We start from the raw sequence: 20,081 nt of genomic DNA on the forward strand, positions 1-20,081 counted from the left end.
AGTCGCGCGTCGTGGGCTGCTTGGCGCCGCGTCCCCCGCGGGGCACTCGCACTGCCCTGGGCAAATGGACAACTGGGCGCCCTCAATTTCTCATACCAAGCAATAATCGACTTGGCGCGCGAAGTCGATCCTCTTTGTTGGGGGAAGGATCAACAAGGATTTGTGCAAGCCGAGGGTGCCCGCCGTCAGTCTGTCAGTGCCATGTTGAGGCGCTTCTGGTCCGAGGGCATAGCGTTTGCCGCGTCGGTTCAGGTACCGCCAAAGAACGCACATCCTTCAGTTTTAGTCGCCTCTTTCAAAAACTTGCCTTTGACAGGGTAACCGAGTCTCTTCGGCCGGGGAAGTCCGCCATGTTCCGATCGGCCGCACCGCCCCCACCGCCTACGCCACCAACAAGATGGTCTCGGCGAAGGTGAGCAGCAGTGCCAACGTCAGCGATCCCTTAGACCAGAAGGCAACACTTTTGTACACAAATCAAAAACCGATTAATTCTGTCTTTCAGTACACGGTGTGGAATTTCTTACCCTACAACCTGTTGGAGCAGTTTCGCCGGATTGCCAATTTTTATTTCCTCGTGGCCACCATCATAGTGGTAAGTACATTCAGCAGCAAAACCACGCGGAGGTCATCCCCAGGAGAACATGTTTCAAAACCAGATCAAAATGACGTCGCATGATGATATTTTGAAAGCAAAATAGACCAAATTTTGACAAAAATCGCTCGTTTTGAAGCCTTATAGACATGATCTAGACTTTATTGTTCTCCTGGGGATACTTTTTTTCAAAAGACGTGTAACTGACCCCCCTCCCCCCGGCACAAAAAACCCTGACCTTTCCTATTCTGGGCCGAAATGGAAGATGAGCATCAACAGCCCCGTGAGTCCGTGGACCAGCCTGCTGCCACTGCTCTTCGTGGTGGTGGTGACGGCCGCCAAGCAGGGCTACGAGGACTACCTGCGCCACTGCAGCGACCGCGAGGTCAACCTGGCGCCCGTCTCCGTCATCCGCAACGGCGTCTCGCAGGTTTGGACAAGCTGGACAGCTTGCGCTTCCGTCTGTCTGTCTGTCTGTCTGTCTGTCTGTCTCTCTCTCTCTCTCTCTCTCTCTCTCTCTCTCTCTCTCTCCCTGCACTACCATGCTGCCATCCAACCATGCTGCAACCAAGCTGCAACCAAGCTGCAACCAAGCTGCAACCATGCTGAAACCATGCTGCAACCATGCTGCAACCATGCTGCAACCATGCTGCAACCATGCTGCAACCATGCTGCAACCATGCTGCAACCATGCTGCAACCATGCTGCAACCATGCTGCAACCATGCTGCAACCATGCTGCAATCCAGGAGCTGAGCGCCGAGCGCATCCAGGTGGGAGACTTGGTGATGGTGGCGTGCGACCAGGACGTGCCCTGCGACATGGTGCTGGTGGCCAGCAGCCACCCCAACGCGCGCTGCTACGTCACCACTGCCAACCTCGACGGCGAGAGCAACCTCAAGGTGAGGCCATGGTGAGGCGTAGCCTGGGACGGGGTGCAAACAGTGCCACGCAGTGCCCAGTGTTGCCACTAAAGTAGGGGAAAACTCCCATGATGATGCACCAGTGTCGAAAGTGTTTGCCTGCCTCAGCTGCCAACAAGGCAATATCTGGATTCTCTCGAATGAAGTTCAGAGAGGCAGAGGTCGGCAACACTCTCCTTCCAGGAGACTGCCATCAGGAATGTCACGCTCCTGCTTCCTGCTCCTCTGGGCGTTGTGTCACGTTCGTTTCAACGTGACGCCATTCGCCCTTACTGCAAACCCTTTCGATGATGGAACATTCGGGTGCATGGTGCGTGAGCACTGGCGCACCCAGGTGCACTGCGTAACACTGCAAAGCCGGTGGCAAGTTTGTTTGCCACAAATTTAGCAAGCTGTTTTGAATGCCAAAAATTGGCAAGATTGGCCTGGAAATACCACCCAGCTTGCCAAAATTGCAAGCTTATGAAGTTTCCGACCAAAGCTTTGCCAAATTTTGGCATTCAAAACGGCTTGCCAAATTTGTGGCATGCAAACTTGCCACTGGCTTTGCACACGGTGAAAACGGTACCTGGTATTCCCAGGAGGCCTATGGTAGAGACATAGGTGATTTCCAGGAAGTTCCTGGGAAAACCAGGAATCGTTTTTACCGTGCAGTGAAACACAACCCTTCGGCCAACTTTTAAGCTGGCCAAGCAACGAGGGGACTGACCGACATTAAAGAGGCGCGTGACATTGCAGACGGTGTTCCTGCCGGGCGCCTTGCGCAACGTGCGCGCCGCGGGGCAGCTCATGGGCGTCAAGGGGGTCATCGAGTGCGAGCAGCCGCACCCCGACCTGTACCGCTTCTACGGACGGTGAGTGAGCGCCAGCAGCGGGCCTCTGAGGTCCGGGGAAGCCCAAAAGTAGCACTTTTTGCCTACACTCTAAATTTGGCATGACCTGAAACTGGGCGCCTTTGTCACTTGCGCCCCACTTTTTAGGGCGCCAAACGTCGCCCAGTTTCTGGCCACCTTTGCGCCTAGTCTCGGGTTGCACAAAGGGGCTGCGTGCCTGCACTCATGCCTCGCCAGCGGCAAAGTTGCCAATGGTGCTCAGAATCTGTTCACCTTGGTCGCCTAGAAACAAAGCAGCTGTGCATGCTCTACCATGGCAGAGTTGCGGCCCTGGCAAGCGATTCCGAAGCCAGCACTCCTCGCTCTCTCTCGCACTCATGGCGTGTGCCGTGGGGGTGCGAGAGAGACCGAGCGAGAGTGGGCGGTGGAGTGGCTCGGCTGATGACCGCGAGCCCCCGCAGGCTGGAGCTGTCCACCCCGGTGGCCGCCCCGCCCGCCCCGCCCGCCCCGCCGCCGGCGGCCTCGGCCACGGCGACGTCCTCGTCCACGGCGTCCAGCGGGCAGCACTCCGCGCAGCGCACGTCCATCGACAGCCTCACGGCGCGCCTCAGCCAGATGATGTTCATGGAGGCGGACGAGGAGCCGCTGTCCTCGCCGCTGTCCGCCGACCACCTGCTGCTCAAGGGCGCGCGCCTGCGCAACACGGACCAAGTGTTCGGTGAGTGCGCTGCAGTGGTAAAACAGAGGGCCCTTTATGGGCGTAAATCGTTCTATGCCCTTGGGAAGGGCGTGAATGGTGTAAGATTTTTAAGCAAAATTTTAATGCCCTTCCAAAAGGCATAAATGATTCACGCCGCTCGAGGGGCGTAAATCGTTTACGCTTTTAAAGGGCATAATTTTAATGCCTTTGTTTTGCCAGTGTGTTTAAGTGTGGGACACTCTCACACTGTTTGGCGTGAAGCAACGTGTCTCACGCTTACAAGTGTGAGCCACGTTTGTCCCACGATTGCGAGAGAGAGCGAGGCACCACCGGGTCTCACACTTGCAAGAGTGAGACAAGGCTAGTCTCAGGCGCGGTTTGAAAAGGGGGGAAAGGCGATCGCCCTCCCGTGAGATTCTCTAAACGTCTCATAGTAGGCAACCAGCATCACATGCCCCTGTAGGTAGGCAAAATATGCACAATCGACCTCCCTGTCGGGGGCTCCTTACACCGCGCCTGGTTTGTCTCACGGTTCCCCTCGTGGTCCCCGTGGTTCAGTGCCACTGTCACACGCTTTGCACACTTAGAACCCTACAAAGAACTACTGCTCGTTGTAATGCAAAGAAAACGGAGGCTTTGAGGCCTACGAAGGAAATCGTTTGTAAAACAAAGGATTTTGTTTGTAATACAAAAGGAAAAATGCTTTGTATCCTGCGAAGAACTTCTTCGCAGCCTGCGAAGGATTTTTTCTTTGTACTACAAACAAAATCCTTTGTGTTACAAACGATTTCCTTCGCAGGCTGCGACGTCTCCGTTTCCTTTGTATTGCAACGAGCAGTTCTTTGTAGAAATTTATCTGTGTGGGAGTGTCCGACCAACCGTTATCACACTTGCAAGCGTGTCAAAATCGTGGCTCACATTTGCAATAGCGTGAGACAGTTTGGTTCACGCTTGGATTTCCAGTGTGGTCGCGGGTTCGCGTCCCCACGCAGGCTGTTCTTTTCGTTCCTGCTTGCAGGCTGCGCCGTCTACGCCGGCGCCGACACGAAGGTGGCGCGCAACTCACTCATAACGCGCAACAAGTTCTCTGCGATGGAAAAGTTGGTAGTTTTTCGCTATGTCGAGATCCCGATGCGACTAGTCTGCAACTTGAAATGTGTACTCAGTGTCTACAGATGCATACTTGCAAGTACACATCTGCAGATGCGTACTTGGATGAGTTAGGTTTCTGTTGGTGTGTACTCAGCTGAGTAGGCGTTTGCAGATGTGTACTTATCCAAGTATGCATCTATAGATGTGTACTTGCAAGTATGCATCTGTAGACGCATACAGAGTACACACTTCAGTTTGTAGAATAACTGACCGCGGCGTGGTTTGGCTTGCAGGTCCATCAATCGACTGCTGCTGCTCGCCATGTCCTGCCTCCTGTTACTCGTCGCCGCCTCCGTGGTGGGCTCCAGCCTGTACAAGGGCTCCGACGCCATGGGTGAGTGCAAAGGTGTCTTCGACTTGAGGGGGAACACTGTAAAACCAACGTGGAGGACTTCATACTTGAAACGCGGAGGTGTAGAATTTTCAGTCTCCGCACTGCAAGTGCCGAGTTTGCAGGGGGAGCACTCGGGAGTTCTACACGGCTGCTCCACACCCTCAAGTGTGGAGACTGTGAACTCCACTCGTCCAAGTGTAGAGACTGCAAACTCCACTCGTCCAAGTGTAGAGACTGCAAACTCCACTCGTGCAAATGCAGGGAACGGCTCCTAACCAAGAGGTGTGGAGTTCTCCTCACTCGGTTTGAAGCTCTACAAACTCAGTTCCTCTCGTTTGCAGCCTCGTTCAACGACGCGCACCTCGGCGACATAGAGGACATGACGTCATCGGAAATCACCAACGAGGTCCTCTCCTACCTCATCCTCTACAACTACTTGATCCCCATCTCGCTCTACGTTACCATCGGTAGGTGGTGCCGCCTAGCGGCAGAAAACGGAGACCGCACAAGGACAGAAACTCTCTTTTCTTACAACGATTCGGTCGCGTTCTGTTCAGAAATGCAGAAGTTCCTGGGCTCGCTCTTCTTCACGTGGGACAACCAGATGTACTGCTCGGACACGAACCGGACGGCGGTTTGCAACACGTCCGACCTCAACGAGGAGCTCGGCCTGGTAAGTTGGCGGCCGAGAGGGAACATTCCATCGGCCAAGGGTGCATTTTAAAGAAGAAAAGAGACGAGCTCCCCTTTTTTTGGACTTCTGTTCGTGAAAAGATACACTTTGCCGCGGTAAGTAGGCAAAAAGCAGCCCCCTGCACGTGCACGCGTACGTGTGCGTCGCATTGCCTGCACTGCCATTCGCAGGCGGCGTGGGCACGATCATGTGTGGTCTAGCCCGTAATGGTAATGGTAATGTCGGGTAGGCAACCCGGTGTGCACGCGTGCGTCGCATTGCCTACCCTGCCTTTCGCAGGCGGCGTGGCCACTGGGTCGGCAACCGAGTGGCAATCGGGTAAATTTTGTCCGCGTATGTCAGAAACCTGTCTGAACCTGTCTGAAATCCTGATCAAAATGCGCGCACCTCTGAAAGCTTTCCGAATATCAGCTTTAGGAGGTGCGCGAATTTTTGTCAGGATTCCGGACATGTTTCTGACAAAGTTTACACGAGTGGCCCATTCGTGCGCTCCCCTCGGGCCTCAAGCTCGGGCGTATTCCATGGATCCGCCCTTGCCATTGGTCACTCCCTTCCTCTTTACCTGTGCCTTCCAGGTGGAGTACCTGTTCACGGACAAGACGGGCACGCTGACGGAGAACTCGATGGTGTTCCGGCGCTGCTGCATCAACGGCGTGCCGTACCGCGACGTGCGCGGCGCGCTGCGGGAGCTGCCCCACGGCATGGCGACGCGCGCCAGCGCGGACCTCGACGCGGACCTGGGCGCGGCCGACGACGCCGCCGACCTCAGCGCCGCCATGGAGCACTTCTTGCTGGCGCTGGCGCTGTGCCACTCGTCGCAGATGGACTACGAGGAGCGCTTCGACGAGCTGGACGGCGCCGAGTTCCAGTACTCCTGCTGCAGCCCCGACGAGAGGGCCCTGCTGCTGGCGTGCGCGAGGTGAGGGTGGCAACGTGATGCCAAGCAAGGCGGTGCCGGGCCTGAGGGCGCGACACGGCATGTGGAACCATTGCCTGGGACACACAGTGGGCCAGAAGACCAGTGCAATGCACCAGTGCCAAAGCGGCCAGAATAACTCTTGACGCGTTTTGAGCTCTACAGTACAGTCGCTAAATGGGACTCGAGCCGAACGTGTGACACTACCAATGGATTGCTCTTCAAACGAGGAATCCATGGTGGGGTCACACGTTCGGTTCGAGTCCTGTTTATCGACTCTGCAGCTCAAAACGCGTTTAGAGTTTTGGCCGCCACCGCCGGTTTTCTGGTCCACTGTGGGACGGGGGATCTCAAGCAGGCGATGCTGAGCAAACGTTGCCTACTTACTTACAGGGGGAAGAAGTGCGACTTCTCTGCAATGCTTTTGGTAAGTTTGCTTATCACTCCAACAGTGCTCCGGTTTCAATGCCGAAATTTGGTTCAAACTGCTCCCATAGAAATCCAAAATTTTGGCAGTCCCGCCGCCTAGGGCGCCAAATTTTGGCGTTCGCCGGGCCAGGGGGACACTTTGGCACTAGAGTGGTGATCAGCAAACTTACCAACGGAATTGCAGTGGTTTTGCCTCCGCCTTCAGGGGGCGAGCGACGCTTTCCCCCTTGCTGGATCCGCACCTGGGCAAAAAAGGGGTACGCGCGGTATCGATTGATGAAGTGGTTCTTGCGGACTTCCAGATTCGGCGTCGTGTTCCTGGGCGAGTCCAGCGGCTACTACGTGGTGCGCGTCCAAGGGCGAGTCAAGGCCTTCCGGCGCCTCGAAGTGCTGGAGTTCACTTCAGGTAAGCCAGTCGCCAAGTCGTCCCCACACCTAACCTAACCTAACCTGCCCGAGGTGCTCTATGGACCTGAAGACCGGTGGAGGCGGCCAAAATCCCGTACGCGTTTTGAGCTCCAGAGTCGCTAAATGGGACTCGAACCGAACGTTTGACCCCACCAATGGATTCCTCGTTCGGAGAGCAATCCATCGGTGGGGTCACACGTTCGGTTCGAGTCCCATTTAGCGACTCTGGAGCTCAAAACGCGTCCGGGATTTTGGCCGCCTCCACCGGTCTTCCGGCCCACTGTGCCACGCTTTCCGTGTCGCAGAGCGCAAGAGGATGTCGGTGATCGTGCGCGACCCGTCGGACCAAATCTGGGTGTTCTGCAAGGGCGCCGAGGCCACGGTGCTGCCCCTCGTCAGCCAGGGCCAGAAGACCAGGACCATGGAGTGCATCCACGAGTTCGCCATGGTGCGTGCCACCCACTGTAAAATTTTTTGTACAATGGTTGTGTGGATGTGCAAGAATGTGCAAGATTTCTGGCGTTTTTGCCACCTGAATGTGGAATGTGGTCAAATTTTGTACAACGAATGTTGTGGGAAGCTGTTCCCCCTCGGTGCCACGCCACCACGGAGACGGGACCGCATTGGTAGCGAGGCCGGATCCAGAGACGGGTTCGAAAAAAGTGGGGGGCAAAGTGCAACTTGTTGCCTGGCGAGCGATTCTGCTGCCTTCCGACCTCGCTCTGTCTCTCTCGCACTCGCGGAGGGTGCCGTAGGGGTGTGAGAGAGACAGAGCGAGGAGTGCTGGCGGCGGAATCGCTCGACTGGGGCGACGCGGCGACGAACCCCCTCCCCCTCCCCCGGATCATCCCCTGGCATTATCGTCCCACCCGCAACCCCTCGATCCGCACCTGGATAAAGGAAGTACTTTACCTCACTTCAACAAAGTGGGCTTCTTGCGAGGGGGCAACCACATTGGATGTTAGCGGATACAAGATTCCTTAAGGCTGAAGATTTCATCGGATTTCGCAAGATTTTAACCGATATTCCGACCAAAATTAGCTTGTTTTTTTACCCTTTTTGGGGGCAAGATTTCAGATTTCCCAGAGATTTGTAGCGCCAAGGGGACACAAGGTTTCTAGAGTGCTTGCCCCCTCGTGCCTCCTCCCAGGCGGCTGAGCCAGATGGCGGAGGTCAATGGTCCCTTTGCCCCCGCCACCGCGACCTAACCACCACCAGTGCCTTGTTGGTCTTGTCCAGCGCGGCCTCCGCACCATGCTGGTGGCGTGTCGCCGCATCCCGCGGCAGGAGTTCTCGGCCGTGCTGCAGGCCGTGCGCTCGGCGCGGTGCACGCTGGCGGGGAACCGCGAGTCCCAGGTGTCGTCGGCGTGCCTGGCCGTGGAGCAGGGCCTGACGCTGCTGGGCGCCACGGCGGTGGAGGACCGCCTGCAGCCCGGCGTCCGCGAGGCGCTGTCCAACCTCAGGGACGCCGGCGTCAAGGTCAGTCTGGGGGAGTCTGCCCTGACGACATGTCTGCCGAGTGGAGCCCAAGGGCGTCGCTCTGTCTCTGTCGCACTCATGGGGCGTCTCATGAGGGTGAGGGTGCGAGACGAGACGGTCCTTTGGAATCGCTGGGCTTCAGGCTCGCACCTGTACAGAACGCCCCATTGGTGCGAGAGAGACAGAGCGACGAAAGCGACTGGGGGCAGGGTGGGCACTCTCAAACGCTTCCCTCTCGTTCCCAGACGTGGATCCTGACAGGGGACAAGGTGGAGACGGCGCTCAGCATCTCTTACTCGAGCGGCCACCTGGAGCTGGAGGCGGAGCCGCTGTTCGTGACGGAACACACCAGCGCCACCGCCGTCACCAGGACGCTGCGCGTCATCAAGTAAGCCAAGTCCAAGGGGCAAAACTTTAAAGAAACACCAAAAGGTAAATGAAAAAGAAAACAAAGAAAAAACTATACAAATTTCAAATTTTCCAGAGATCGGCTGGCTTCCGGGGACAACTACGGGCTGGTGTTGGACGGCGAATCCCTCGGGCTGTCTCTGCAGCACGCGCCGGACCTCCTGCTGGACGTCATGGTGGCCAGCCCCGCGGTCATCTGCTGCCGGCTGTCCCCACTGCAGAAGTGCCAGGTGAGAGGCTGGCGGTAGGGTTGAAACCCACTGTCCCAGTCCATCAAGCACAAACTTTGCAGTGCCAGGTGAGAGGCTGGCGGTAGGGTTGAAACCCACTGTCCCAGTCCATCAAGCACAAACTCAACTTTGCAGTGGCGGATCCAGAGAGAGGGGTTCGCTTATCTACAGGAAAAAAGTGTTGATTTAGCGCACCTTTCAAGCGGCCACCTTGGGGGTCAAGGGAGGGGCAATTGGCCCTTTTCCCTCCCTGGATCCGCGCTCTAGCAAATTTGTCGCCTTTTTTCGGCAGATCGTGCGACTTATAAAGAACTCCAAACATCGGCCGACCACGGCGGCGATCGGGGACGGCGCCAACGACGTGTCCATGATTCAGGAGGCGCACATCGGGCTGGGTGAGGGCCGTCTCTCAGGCCTCCGCGCCACTGACGCACGAGGAAATGGCATAGTTGAGATCTAGCCCGTAGTGGTAATGGTAATGAGGGTAGGCAACCCAACTGGCTCCTGTGGCTGGGCTGACTTGGTTGCCTACTTGGCAGGCGCTCAGGCTCGTGGCTCCTCAGAGTCTTTCAGCGGGACTGAATTGAAGTCTCTAAGCTTCTAACAGTGTCGACGCCTCCCATCAAAAGTTGCCTTTTCCCCACGGATTAAAGATATGCCTCTTTTGCTGGGAGCCGTCGTTTTGCTAGTAGAAAAGAAGGCAAAAAGAAGCCCAAACAGCTGTCGAGTAGCTGCCTAGGAATAGATGCAGCCCGTCGCTCTCCGTTTGGGCTCCTTTTTGCCTACTTGCTACTGGAGTCCCCACCACAAGTTTCTCTTCGCTCCTGCTCCAGGTCTGATGGGCAAGGAGGGCCGGCAGGCCGAGCGCTGCGCTGACTTCGCCATGGCTCGCTTCCGCTTCGTGCAAAGGGCGTTACTGGTTCACGGCCACTGGTACTACTTCCGACTCTCCAACCTGGTCCATTACTTCTTCTACAAAAATGTCGTCTTTGTCCTTCCCCAATTTTATTTCATTTTATTTACTGCATTTTCCCCTCAGGTGAGTGGTGTTGTTCATTTTAAAATGGTTCCGAAATTGGTGCAAATTAAGGCTTTTCTTAATGTTTGAAAAACTTTCAGTCCATGTATACATCCGTATTTCTCACCTGCTTCAACATTATCTTTACATCGGTCCCTGTGTTAGTGTATGGTTTGCTGGAACAAAACCGGCCATCCTACCAGCTGTTGCAATATCCAGCACTATATAAAAGGCACCAAGGCAACAAGCTGATGAGAACTGGTCATTTTATCACATGGTTAGCTGCAGGTAAAGCTTAAGAAAAAAAGGAAGCACGTTTCTTTTATTTTGTGAGATTGATTTATTTTTAGACTTGTATGTCAAACCCAAGTAAAGCCAGTGGTCACTTTCAGATCAAGGGACGTCAATTTAAGTCATCTTGAAACATCTTGACCTTACAAAAGTGACTTTATGAGTCCAGTTAATGTCATTTTGAAATGAAAATGACTTTACTGGCTTACTTGGAAAGTTGAGTTACATTCTTTTCCTTGGTAGCACTGAACCACACCCAAAATATATTTTCCTTTTAAAAGCATCATAATAAAAGCAACATTGAATACAGACTTAACAAAAAATTAACTCTAAAAGTTCCAGAAAATATTGAAGTACATTAACAATTTTGACACATAAGAGTTGCTTGTCTGTTTTCAGGTAGCAGATAACAATGTAAGAACGAGAAGCCAACTCATGGATTTGCCGAGGTGTGACAGTGCTTCAAGAGAAGTATGTGGCAAAGCTTTAACAAATCAAAGTTAACTGACTAACACATCTATAACAACAGTCTGTGAAAACCTTTTCTTTTATTTTCAGGCCTTTGGCATTCAGTTGTTGTTTTCTTTGTCCCAGTCATGGCATTGAGTTTCAACACTGTGATACTGAACAATGGCTCAGAGGGTGACATGTTATGTCTTAGCACACTGGTGTATAGCTCAGCAGTACTGGTAGTCAACTTTAAGGTGATATTTTGATGGAAAGTTATTCTATAGCAGCATCATTTAAAGAAGAGTTAGAAAAACTAGTTTCATTATTATATCTTCCTTTTCCAGCTACTGATAACCTCTCAGTATTGGACCCTCCCGTTCCTTCTATCAATAATAGGATCATTCCTACTTCTGCTAGTTATTAACTTGATATACTCTGTCATTGACTTGTAAGAACTCAACATTTTCTCAAAAATTCATAAAATATGCTTAGGCTACGAGTACAAATTTTGTTTTCATTTTCAGGGATAAATTGATTAATCAACAAATGTTTTACGTATATCTTGAGCTACTAAGCTCACCACTTTTCTGGATTATTACCTTTCTTTCTATTTGGGTGGCCATAATGCCCGATATTATCATTATTAGTATTGCCAATTTTAAGAGAGCTCAACAAGATCCAACATACAAGTATACATCTAATGTAAGTAGAAAATTCAGTCTTCTGCACAAGAAAATATTCTTAAAAAAATGATTTCAGTCAAAGATTCTTAAAAATTCATCATAAAGAAGTAAAGTATTCATTTTTCTTCACAGATATGCTGTATCCAAACAAAGAAGAAATGGTCAAGAAGTGTTAGAACAGACTTTAACAAAAGGTCTGGCCGAGTTTCAATGATGAGATCTACCAAATATAGGTCTCCTTTACAGCCATTACCATTAAACAATATACAAGTGTCACAGACTATTGATATAGCTTCAAGAGAGTCCTTGACAGCTGACAGCAATGAGACTGGAAGTGCCATTTAAAAAGTTTTTTTTTCTTTTACATTTTACCATAATAATTAGGTTTAACCCTACAATCTCAATCATTTCTTGTACCAATTTAACAATTGATTTAAAAAGAAATAAATTAAGTAGCAATACTTATCAAAATGAATGACGGTTTTGCGGAAATAAATCCCGATGGTTATCTCTTGAGCCACGAAAATTCCTATCTCTCTCTCTACCCGCAGCTCCATTGTCACCATTCTGATCATCCCTCCTATCGTCTTCTGTCATCTCTTCTGTCATCTCTTCTATCATCCCTTCTGTCATCTCTTCTATCATCCCTTCTGTCGTCTCTCCTGTCACTTCTTCTTTCATCTCTTCTGTAGTCCCTTCTGTCTCTCTGATTATCATATCTGCTGTGACTGCCTTGATCCCTGTCTCTACCTCTTCCATTGAAATTGAAATTGTCTCTTCCTCTTCCTCGTCCTCTTGAGAAGTCAAACCTCCTTCGCTGCTTATTGTACCATGGTTCCATGATCGGAGGAGAAGGAAGAGGTGATGTAAGTTCTTCCCAATAAACAGCGTCAGACTCTGTGAACCGATTCGAAAACTCCTCTTCCACATCCATCAGAAATTTCTTCTGTTCTTCAGTGAGATCCATTGGAACGAAGAAGACCAAACTGAATATAATAAAAAGAAATGAATTAGAACCCTTGAAATTGAATGAGCCTCACTGAAAAGAAATCTATGCGAAACACTTGAACCAGAATAAGTTCCCACCTCTGATGTAAAAAATGAGGAAACTAAAATTTGATTCACAGAAAGTTGGATTGGGCGCCGTTAGCATCCAACACCGCTGAACCAATAAAGTGTTTGAATGAGAAATTTTCTAATTAAAGGAATGACAGCACATAAACTAACAGAAATAGCGAAAGCCGAAAGAATACAAGGGTTAGGTCGAACGGTTGGAACGGTTGTCGTCAGCTGGCATGAGTATGAGAAATTGACTCCTTGGGGCACTTATTTCTCATACTCTACCGAGACTAGCACACAAACAATCGTTTTTTTTATTACAACCACATTTTAGGATGGAGGCAAACTTTATCCTTTGATAAATGCTTCCGAGTTTAGAAGTGATTGTGATAACGCTGGATGGTATAAACAAATTTATTAGTTAAATAGCTTTTTAAAATGACAGGGCGCTCAAGAAGTAAGAACATCAAAGCTGGACGACTGAAAACTGAGGAAAACAAGTTCGACAAGCCGGAGTGCCTAACCTTGCACGATGTCCAGTGCACCGTTTGCATGGGAATCTTTGTTGAACCTGTAACCCTGCCTTGCTTCCACACTGTATGCAAAGTATGCTTCGAGAAGACGATTGATAACAATACTCTGGCATGCCCACTATGTCGGAAATATGTCGGCGGATGGATCCGACAACGCCAAAAGAACGGCTTAATGGTAAATCAACAATTGTGGAAGTTCATCCAGCAACAATTTGGCCATCATGTTGAAAAGAAAATGAAGGGAGAGGATGACGAAGAGATTGACAGTGAGTTTTGTAGTGGTTTTCTTAAGCTTTCTTTCTTAATTCTTTCTGTCATTGGAATGTTTGACTATGTTTATTTCAGTGCGTTTAACAGCTTGTCTCTTTGTTTGGTTGAAAGGTCTTGCTGAGTTAAATATCCAAGCCCCTAAAATAAGTGAACCAGGATTGATTCGTAGAGAGTATGAAGCAGAACAGAAGCGTATTCAAGAAGAAGCTCTAAAACGGCAAGAGGTAGAAGTTCGTGCAAGTGAGCAGCTCATCAAAGAACTTCAGGTTTGTCTTTCATTATATTCATGTATGTTGGAATCTGCTGTATCTTTTCTGATGTTTTCATAGCGTCTCCAATGATAATCATATTCATGACAGTGGTGTTAGTTAAAATGCCTCTCCCTCTTATCTGTCTTATTGTAGGAGCGAGAGGAACAAGAAAGAAGGCATCTGGAAGACCTTAGAAAAAAAGCTGAAGAAGAAGATGCTTTGATTGCTCAAAAGATTGCCGAGCAGCTTGCAGCTGAGGACGCTCGGAAAGAAGCTGAAGAGCAGGAAAATCTAAGGCGTCTTCTGGAAGAGGAGGAAGTGAGTACCATGTTTGATGGTTTTGATCTGGTCTGTCCACTGCCATGTCGCTCAATGATAGTCATTAATAACTCCATATTGTGTTCCTTAGGCTTCAAGTGCTTTTGTCAGGCTTGCCTCACTTTCATCGGCTCTTCCTCCCTCTCAACCTCCCAAAAAGGGACCAATGGATGTGTTTCTGCATCAAAGTAAGCGAGATTGTTCTAAGAACATGATGTGCAATGGTAGAAGGAGGAGTTTGGTTATAATAATCCCTAATAATTGTTGCAGACAACTTAGGAAAACCAACACGAACTAATAGCTCAAGCAGCACTGACAGCTTAAATGGGGAACTGCACCATTTCCGGCCTGTACATTATGTGGCAACTACACCACCTAAATCTTCACCAGGTACTGTGTCCTTGTTTAAGACATCCTAAGCATTTCAACTCAACTTTATTGTTGTTCAGAAATGTTCAAAACACCCTCACTAATGGACCATTCTTACTTTCAGATGGCACAGACAGTGATAATAGTCAAGTCTGCAAACCCATTCCAGTTATGCGTAGTTTAGATGGGTGGGCTTCTCCTGGGCGTAGCTCTAATACCCTTCGGCCGTGGCTCAAAGCAGGTACTGGTACTTGTTAAGATAATTTTGTCAATAAATTAAGTTATGGTGTTCTCTTGCTTTTCTTGTAGCTCAATACATAACAAAATTGGTTTAATTTCAGATCCCAGTTCTGAGCCGAGTACATCTCAAGGTGAAGCAACTAGTCCTATTTCCAAGAAAGACAACAAAAGGAGAAGATCTCCTACTGGCCCTGTTGGCAAGTCACCTAAAAGGGGCAAGAAAGAGTCACCAAAGAAATTGACAAGGGCACAAACCATTCAAACAATTGTCGGCGCTGAGCAAAAGAATTCACCTGGAAAGCAGCAAAATGAGGAAGGAGCATCAGATTCGGAAACAGATTGCGAGGGTGAATTTGAACACCGCAAGGTGGTTGACAGTTCAACAGAGGACAGTCCCAAAAAGTTACCTAAGTCAAAACCTGTTAATGGACTGTATAATATTGAAGGCACTCTTCTGCCATTATCTTTAGAAGACCTTACAGAGAATGAACAGGTGGAACGACGGTACCGCCAAGAACAAAAGGATTATGAGTTTGCTTTACAACTTCAAAAAGAACTTAATGCTACTGAGAGCCAGAATAGGACCTATGAACTAAGGAGCATTGCGCCTCTTACCCCAAAGAAAAATCAGTCAAAAATTGTGACTCCTCGGAGGAAACCAAAGCCAAGGGTAGCTCCTACAACTGCCAAGGAGAAAAGACGACAGTGTACTCTAGAGGAGTCAATGGGGTTCTCTGTGAAAATGGAATTGTAACTAGTAAATCTTTTATTATTGTGGGGAAAGTGAGTTCTCAACCAAGTCATGTACCTTATTTACCTGTTAAAATAAAATTTATTAATTATGGACCATTTATAGTTTAAAAAATATTTTTGTGAATTTGTAAATTTGATAGAGAAAACTGTTTATGCTACTGTATTCTAGTTTGATGTTTATAGTCATTAAATACTGTGCTGTAAATACATAGTATTCCTTAAAGTACAAATGTTACTGTTTATGAAAGGAATATGATCTGGATCTGTCATCTAAGTTTCCTCTGGTTTATATCCAATTTCAGTTACATTATCATATGAAATATATTGAGAATTGTTTCTGTGGTTCTCTGAAATTTGTGAACATTTTCAAAGTTGAGTATATTTTTAAGCATGCTGTTTTTTTGAAACCGTCATTGCATCACAACTTCTTTTGATCTCCTATCCATCTGAAGTTACTGTTTTCCTTTTGAGTAATTTTTGTTTTCTAAATGTAGATATTCTTCTTTGGATTTTTGGTTATAATCAAAACCAATGACAATGCAGTCAATGCCAGTGCTTCTAATATCACCAAAGTAAGATTGTAACTGTTTTGTTTTACAAAGCTATTTAATTTTTATTGGTTTTGTGTACCCATGTAGGTACCAATGTTGGTAGTGCCATTTTGTGACTTGTTCCATTTTTTTGATTGTATTCACATTGGTGTACGGGTAGCTTAAATCAAGCTAAGTTCCATGTTGATTTCTAGTTCTCACTTTAAGCTGTCCTTTTTCAATTTGTAGCAGAAAACATAGACAGGATTCAAAAAGAAAACTTCTGTGTATCTTCAACAAGTAATTGTACTTTTTTTTTGTGTATGTCTGCTAACACATTGGTATTGCAATTTTGAGCTGGTCAAAACTTTGCTATGGAATATGTGAAATAAAGTTGCAGATTGTACACCATCATAGTAATAAATAATAATATATAATTTGATAAACCCTGCAAGGAATAAATATTTTCATTCATAAATATGACTACATTCATAATTGGATTCCTTAAAATAGCATAGCCTTTGTCGCAGCAATTCTAAATTTTTATCATGTCTCTGAATACGGTAATGACATACTTCTCTTTTTGACAATTGTTAGTCACCCTTGTGGCTGTTGTAGCGCTCCCTCTATGTAGCATCTTTTTTATAAATTCGTTAATGTATTTCATGGCCAATTGAGTTATCTCTGGCTCATATTCTTCAACCGCGTCAGGAAGAACGTCTGTGACAATGCTATTGACGAGGTCACTGACTGCTCCGCCACCAAACAGACCCTTCAGGTTGACCTGTAGGCCAAGAAACTTTGATAAATCTAAAACAGACACAAAGTTGGGAGGCACAGTGGCTGGAATATCCTGAGTGGTAACAAAATACAATCACTGGTAAGACAAGGCGTAAAAGCTAAGCCCTATAAGTCGCATACTGATTCACGGTCCTTTCAAGGACATAAAACAATTCTTGCTGTTTCGGAGGCGCAAATCATTTACGCCCTGTAAAGGCATAACTCTTCAGCCTTTGTTTCCACAGTGTAGCAGAATATTTTGCCAATACTCGTCGAATCGGTACTCCGAGCCAAATGGGTTGCCTGCCTTTCAGGCGCGCTGCGGCTGGGGGCTAGTTAGTTGGGCTGCCTACCTCACAGGCGGCTGAGTTCAGGAAGGCAAACCATTTAGGCGGAAGACAACGAAATAGAGATTGCTGTTACTCACCTCGGCCTTTTCAAGAGATATCTTCATATCGGCTACTTTGACGGAGAACTCTTTCAATGTTATACAGACTTTCGTAGTCAGTTTCGCGTTGTGCAAGTCGATTCTGAAACAAAAAGCCGGAGAAAGAAAGTTGGGTTCGAATCGCCCTGTCACCTGATTCCGAAAGACCGTTTCGTCATTCTCTCTCGCACCCGTTCTGTCACTCTGGCACCCGCTCTATCCCTCTCGCACCCCGCACCCCCTCTGCCTCTCACGCACCCTCTTAGTCTCTCACACCCTCTCTGTCTATCTCGCTCCCTCTCTTGCTCTTTCAAACCCGCTCTGTCACTCTCGCACCCCCTCTGCCTATCTCACACATCTTCTCTTGCTCTCTCGCACCCGCTCTGTCAAAAAGACGATCCCCCCCCTTTGGGCCGACTCTGGATCCGCCACTGGCCTTACTGCGCACGTCCGTCGCCGAAGATCGCCATGGCCTCCCCATCCGCGGCGCCGAAGCCGACGTCGAGGTCCGCGTCGTAGAACGCCGTGAGGGTGAGGTTCGGCAGCGCGACGCGCACCTCGGAGCACATGGTGAAGGGGTTCGGCAAGCCCACGTGGAACTGGGTGTCACGGAGGTGGCGCGCCAGCAGGTCGTGGACAGCCAGGCGACCTCTCAAAGTACATAAGACACGCCAGAATAAAGAGCACACAAAAACACGAGGAAACGGTGACGTCAATTTGACTTGGAGCCTCTAGAGCGCCGAAGCCGGTCGTGGCGGCAGGCGGCCGGTCAGCCATACGCTGGCCGCGCTGGCGCCGGTCCACTGGAAAAAGCGGCACGACTTGCTCGTGACGCGCCACGCTGGCCGCGCTGGCCGTGCTACACGGCACGGACTTGATGACGTACTTGATGAGCGAGTTGTTGAGACTGATGTCGTAGCTTCCGAGTGGCGCGGGGTCCAGCAGCAGCCGCAGGGCGTTGATGACGGCCTTTAGGAGCTCCTCGAGGATGCTCCAGATGCTTCGCAGTGCAGCGTCCCGCGCCCGCTGCGACGCCTGCGACGCACTGCCCTCCCTCGCCTCCATCGACGACAAGTGCGAGGACACTGGGAACCCACGTGTGCGTCTTTCAAAGCTGCACTCTGTTCGAGCCCGCTCACCACCAACACACCGCCGCCGAGGGTCTGTCACTGACTACGACTGAGTGCGAGTGTAAGCTAGTTGGCTGCCCTGTGAGTTGAACCACGCGTTTCCCCTGGTGTCCGTCGTGTACATGCAGGCGTTTTTTTCAGATCAAATCTGAGTGTGAGTCGGTTAAGGGCGGGCGTGAAGAACCAGCAGTTTTGACACAAAACAAAAAGTAGGGGTAGGTTGGGAAAGTACAGGGTAAGGAAAAACCTCCCCCCTTGTGGCCTACTGCTCCAGTCCATGACATCCATTTAACAGTGTTTTCACACTCAGATTTTCATGTTAAGTTGAAATCACTGGTCAAGGGATGACTAAAACTCAGGACATCAGCTCCACAAGGGTGGTTCTTTTCTTACCCTGTACTGTACCTTTCTGCCCCAACCTACCCCTCACCCAACCACACTGGTGTGCGATGGGCTGTCTGCCCACCAGGCAGCTACTCAGCTACCCAACAGATGTGGCGAGGAGTTGCCTAGTAGGCCCGTCGCCGAGCCCGTCGCACCCCGGTGTGTTTGGGCTTCTCTTTTGGCAACACTGAAAACGAGTACAAGTAGTGGCAGACCCCTTGCCTTGCCGCGCGGGCGGTCCAAGCGGCACCGCACAGTGGGCCAGAAGACCGGCGCAGGCGGCCAAAACTCTTGACACGTTTTGAGCTCCCGAGTCGCTAAACATGACTCGAACCAAACGTGTGACCCCACCAATGGTTTCCTCGTTCGGACAGCAATCCATTGGTGGGGTCACACGTCCGTTTCGAGTCCCATTCAACGACTCCGGAGATCAAAACGCGTCTAGAGTTTTGTCCGCCTCCACCGGTCTTCTGGCCCACTGTGCGCCGCCCGGCACTTGATTTGATACTTACGCAGCCTCAAGCTGTTCTCCGCGAGGGCGGCAAGCCGGACGGCCGGCCGGGGGAGGGAGCAGTTGGCCACGCCGACGGCGGGTGTCGGAGTCGGACCCGCGTCCCGCGCCACCGCCATGGGCGCCAGCACGGCCAGCACCGCCACCACGCGCAACAACATCGTCGCCAAGAAGAGGTCGCCGACGAGCGTGCGCGCCGCGATCCCGGCGGTCTGCTCCCCGCGAGGGTCCCCGTCGTCCGAGGTCCCGGGTCCCGGGGCTGCGGGTGGATAGCCCGGCCGGATAACGCCGTGAGAACTTTATCAGCTCACCTGCGGACTGATTCCGAGAGTCCCTTTTCGTCGCTCTGTCTCACTCGCGCGTCTACGGGACGCCCCGCGAGTGGGAGAGAGGCAGAGCGACGAAAACGACTCTCGGAATCGGTCTGCTGGCTCGGCTCGAGGACCGCGACCACGTGTCCTGGCTTTGCGTTGTTTTGAACGAACCTCCATGGGAAGCGCGCGAGCACGACCTCGTCATGAGACATGAGCCGAGTGCGGGCGCACCTCCGAGTGCCACTGAACGGTGAATCATTCCGGACTAGTCTAAGGCCAGTGCGCCTCTGTGTGTGTGCGTGTGTGAGTGACTCTTTCCTGGAACGTCTGTGGGTCAGTGTGTGGATTTGAAAGCCACGCGTGCACTTTGACTCAGTAATCTCTCCTTTATTGGGAAACGCGACACAAACAAGCGCGTCGTCTACTTCTTCTTCTTCTTCTTCTTCTTGGCCATGCGCTTCCAGGGCCCGAGTCCCTTGCGCACCATCGTCATGCGCCACCAGGACTGGATCCTGGTGGCGGCGTTGTGTCTGCGGAGGCGCTCCTCCACCTGCTGGTCGCGGGCCGTCTTGTAGGCGAGGAACTCGCGCTTGAAGCGCTCCCGGCGCGCCAACTGCAGCAGAGAGGAGCGGGCGTTGAGGCCCTGCAGCACAGTGGGCCAGAAGACCGGCGC

General features: G+C 50.5%; 4 protein-coding genes across 7 annotated transcripts; 2 read left to right on the forward strand and 2 right to left on the reverse strand.

Moving 5' to 3' along the window:
- Positions 1-200: 200 nt before the first annotated feature.
- LOC117643403 (probable phospholipid-transporting ATPase IF) lies at positions 201-11,909 on the forward strand. The gene is made up of 25 exons (XM_034382273.1): positions 201-252; positions 317-412; positions 503-592; positions 858-1,022; positions 1,341-1,493; positions 2,253-2,368; positions 2,809-2,872; positions 2,912-3,065; positions 4,066-4,147; positions 4,433-4,533; positions 4,875-5,000; positions 5,091-5,206; positions 5,803-6,146; positions 6,875-6,978; positions 7,286-7,428; positions 8,220-8,459; positions 8,705-8,847; positions 8,944-9,097; positions 9,390-9,492; positions 9,931-10,136; positions 10,217-10,403; positions 10,965-11,110; positions 11,201-11,304; positions 11,381-11,558; positions 11,672-11,909. Exons 1-25 carry the CDS (start codon positions 202-204, stop codon positions 11,882-11,884), a joined length of 3,579 nt encoding a protein of 1,192 aa, XP_034238164.1. The 5' UTR covers position 201; the 3' UTR covers positions 11,885-11,909.
- LOC117643402 (protein PIF) lies at positions 11,800-12,820 on the reverse strand. The gene is made up of 2 exons (XM_034382272.1): positions 12,626-12,820; positions 11,800-12,525 (listed from the first exon to the last, which is right to left on the reverse strand). Exon 2 carries the CDS (start codon positions 12,504-12,506, stop codon positions 12,120-12,122), a length of 387 nt encoding a protein of 128 aa, XP_034238163.1. The 5' UTR covers positions 12,507-12,525; positions 12,626-12,820; the 3' UTR covers positions 11,800-12,119.
- A 78-nt stretch (positions 12,821-12,898) lies between these two features.
- On the forward strand, positions 12,899-16,268 carry LOC117643400 (E3 ubiquitin-protein ligase rnf168-like). Its single transcript, XM_034382267.1, has 7 exons — positions 12,899-13,397; positions 13,513-13,667; positions 13,806-13,970; positions 14,062-14,158; positions 14,241-14,360; positions 14,464-14,580; positions 14,681-16,268. Exons 1-7 carry the CDS (start codon positions 13,037-13,039, stop codon positions 15,331-15,333), a joined length of 1,668 nt encoding a protein of 555 aa, XP_034238158.1. The 5' UTR covers positions 12,899-13,036; the 3' UTR covers positions 15,334-16,268.
- LOC117643401 lies at positions 16,017-19,270 on the reverse strand. Of its 4 annotated transcripts, none has more exons than XM_034382270.1 (6): positions 19,096-19,190; positions 18,630-18,770; positions 17,956-18,154; positions 17,511-17,720; positions 17,070-17,172; positions 16,017-16,646 (listed from the first exon to the last, which is right to left on the reverse strand). In XM_034382270.1, the coding sequence occupies exons 3-6, from the start codon at positions 18,132-18,134 to the stop codon at positions 16,398-16,400; spliced, it is 741 nt and encodes a 246-aa protein (XP_034238161.1). In that variant the 5' UTR covers positions 18,135-18,154; positions 18,630-18,770; positions 19,096-19,190; the 3' UTR covers positions 16,017-16,397. The 4 variants fall into 4 exon arrangements, with proteins under 4 accessions (XP_034238161.1, XP_034238160.1, XP_034238159.1 ...); XM_034382269.1 differs by having other exon boundaries at positions 18,623-18,770; XM_034382268.1 differs by lacking the exon at positions 18,630-18,770 and having other exon boundaries at positions 19,096-19,270.
- Between the last annotated feature and the right edge of the window lie 811 nt (positions 19,271-20,081).

This window comes from Thrips palmi, unplaced genomic scaffold, assembly GCF_012932325.1.
Source record: "Thrips palmi isolate BJ-2018 unplaced genomic scaffold, TpBJ-2018v1 HiC_scaffold_17, whole genome shotgun sequence".
Classification (NCBI taxonomy): Eukaryota; Metazoa; Arthropoda; class Insecta; order Thysanoptera; family Thripidae; genus Thrips; species Thrips palmi.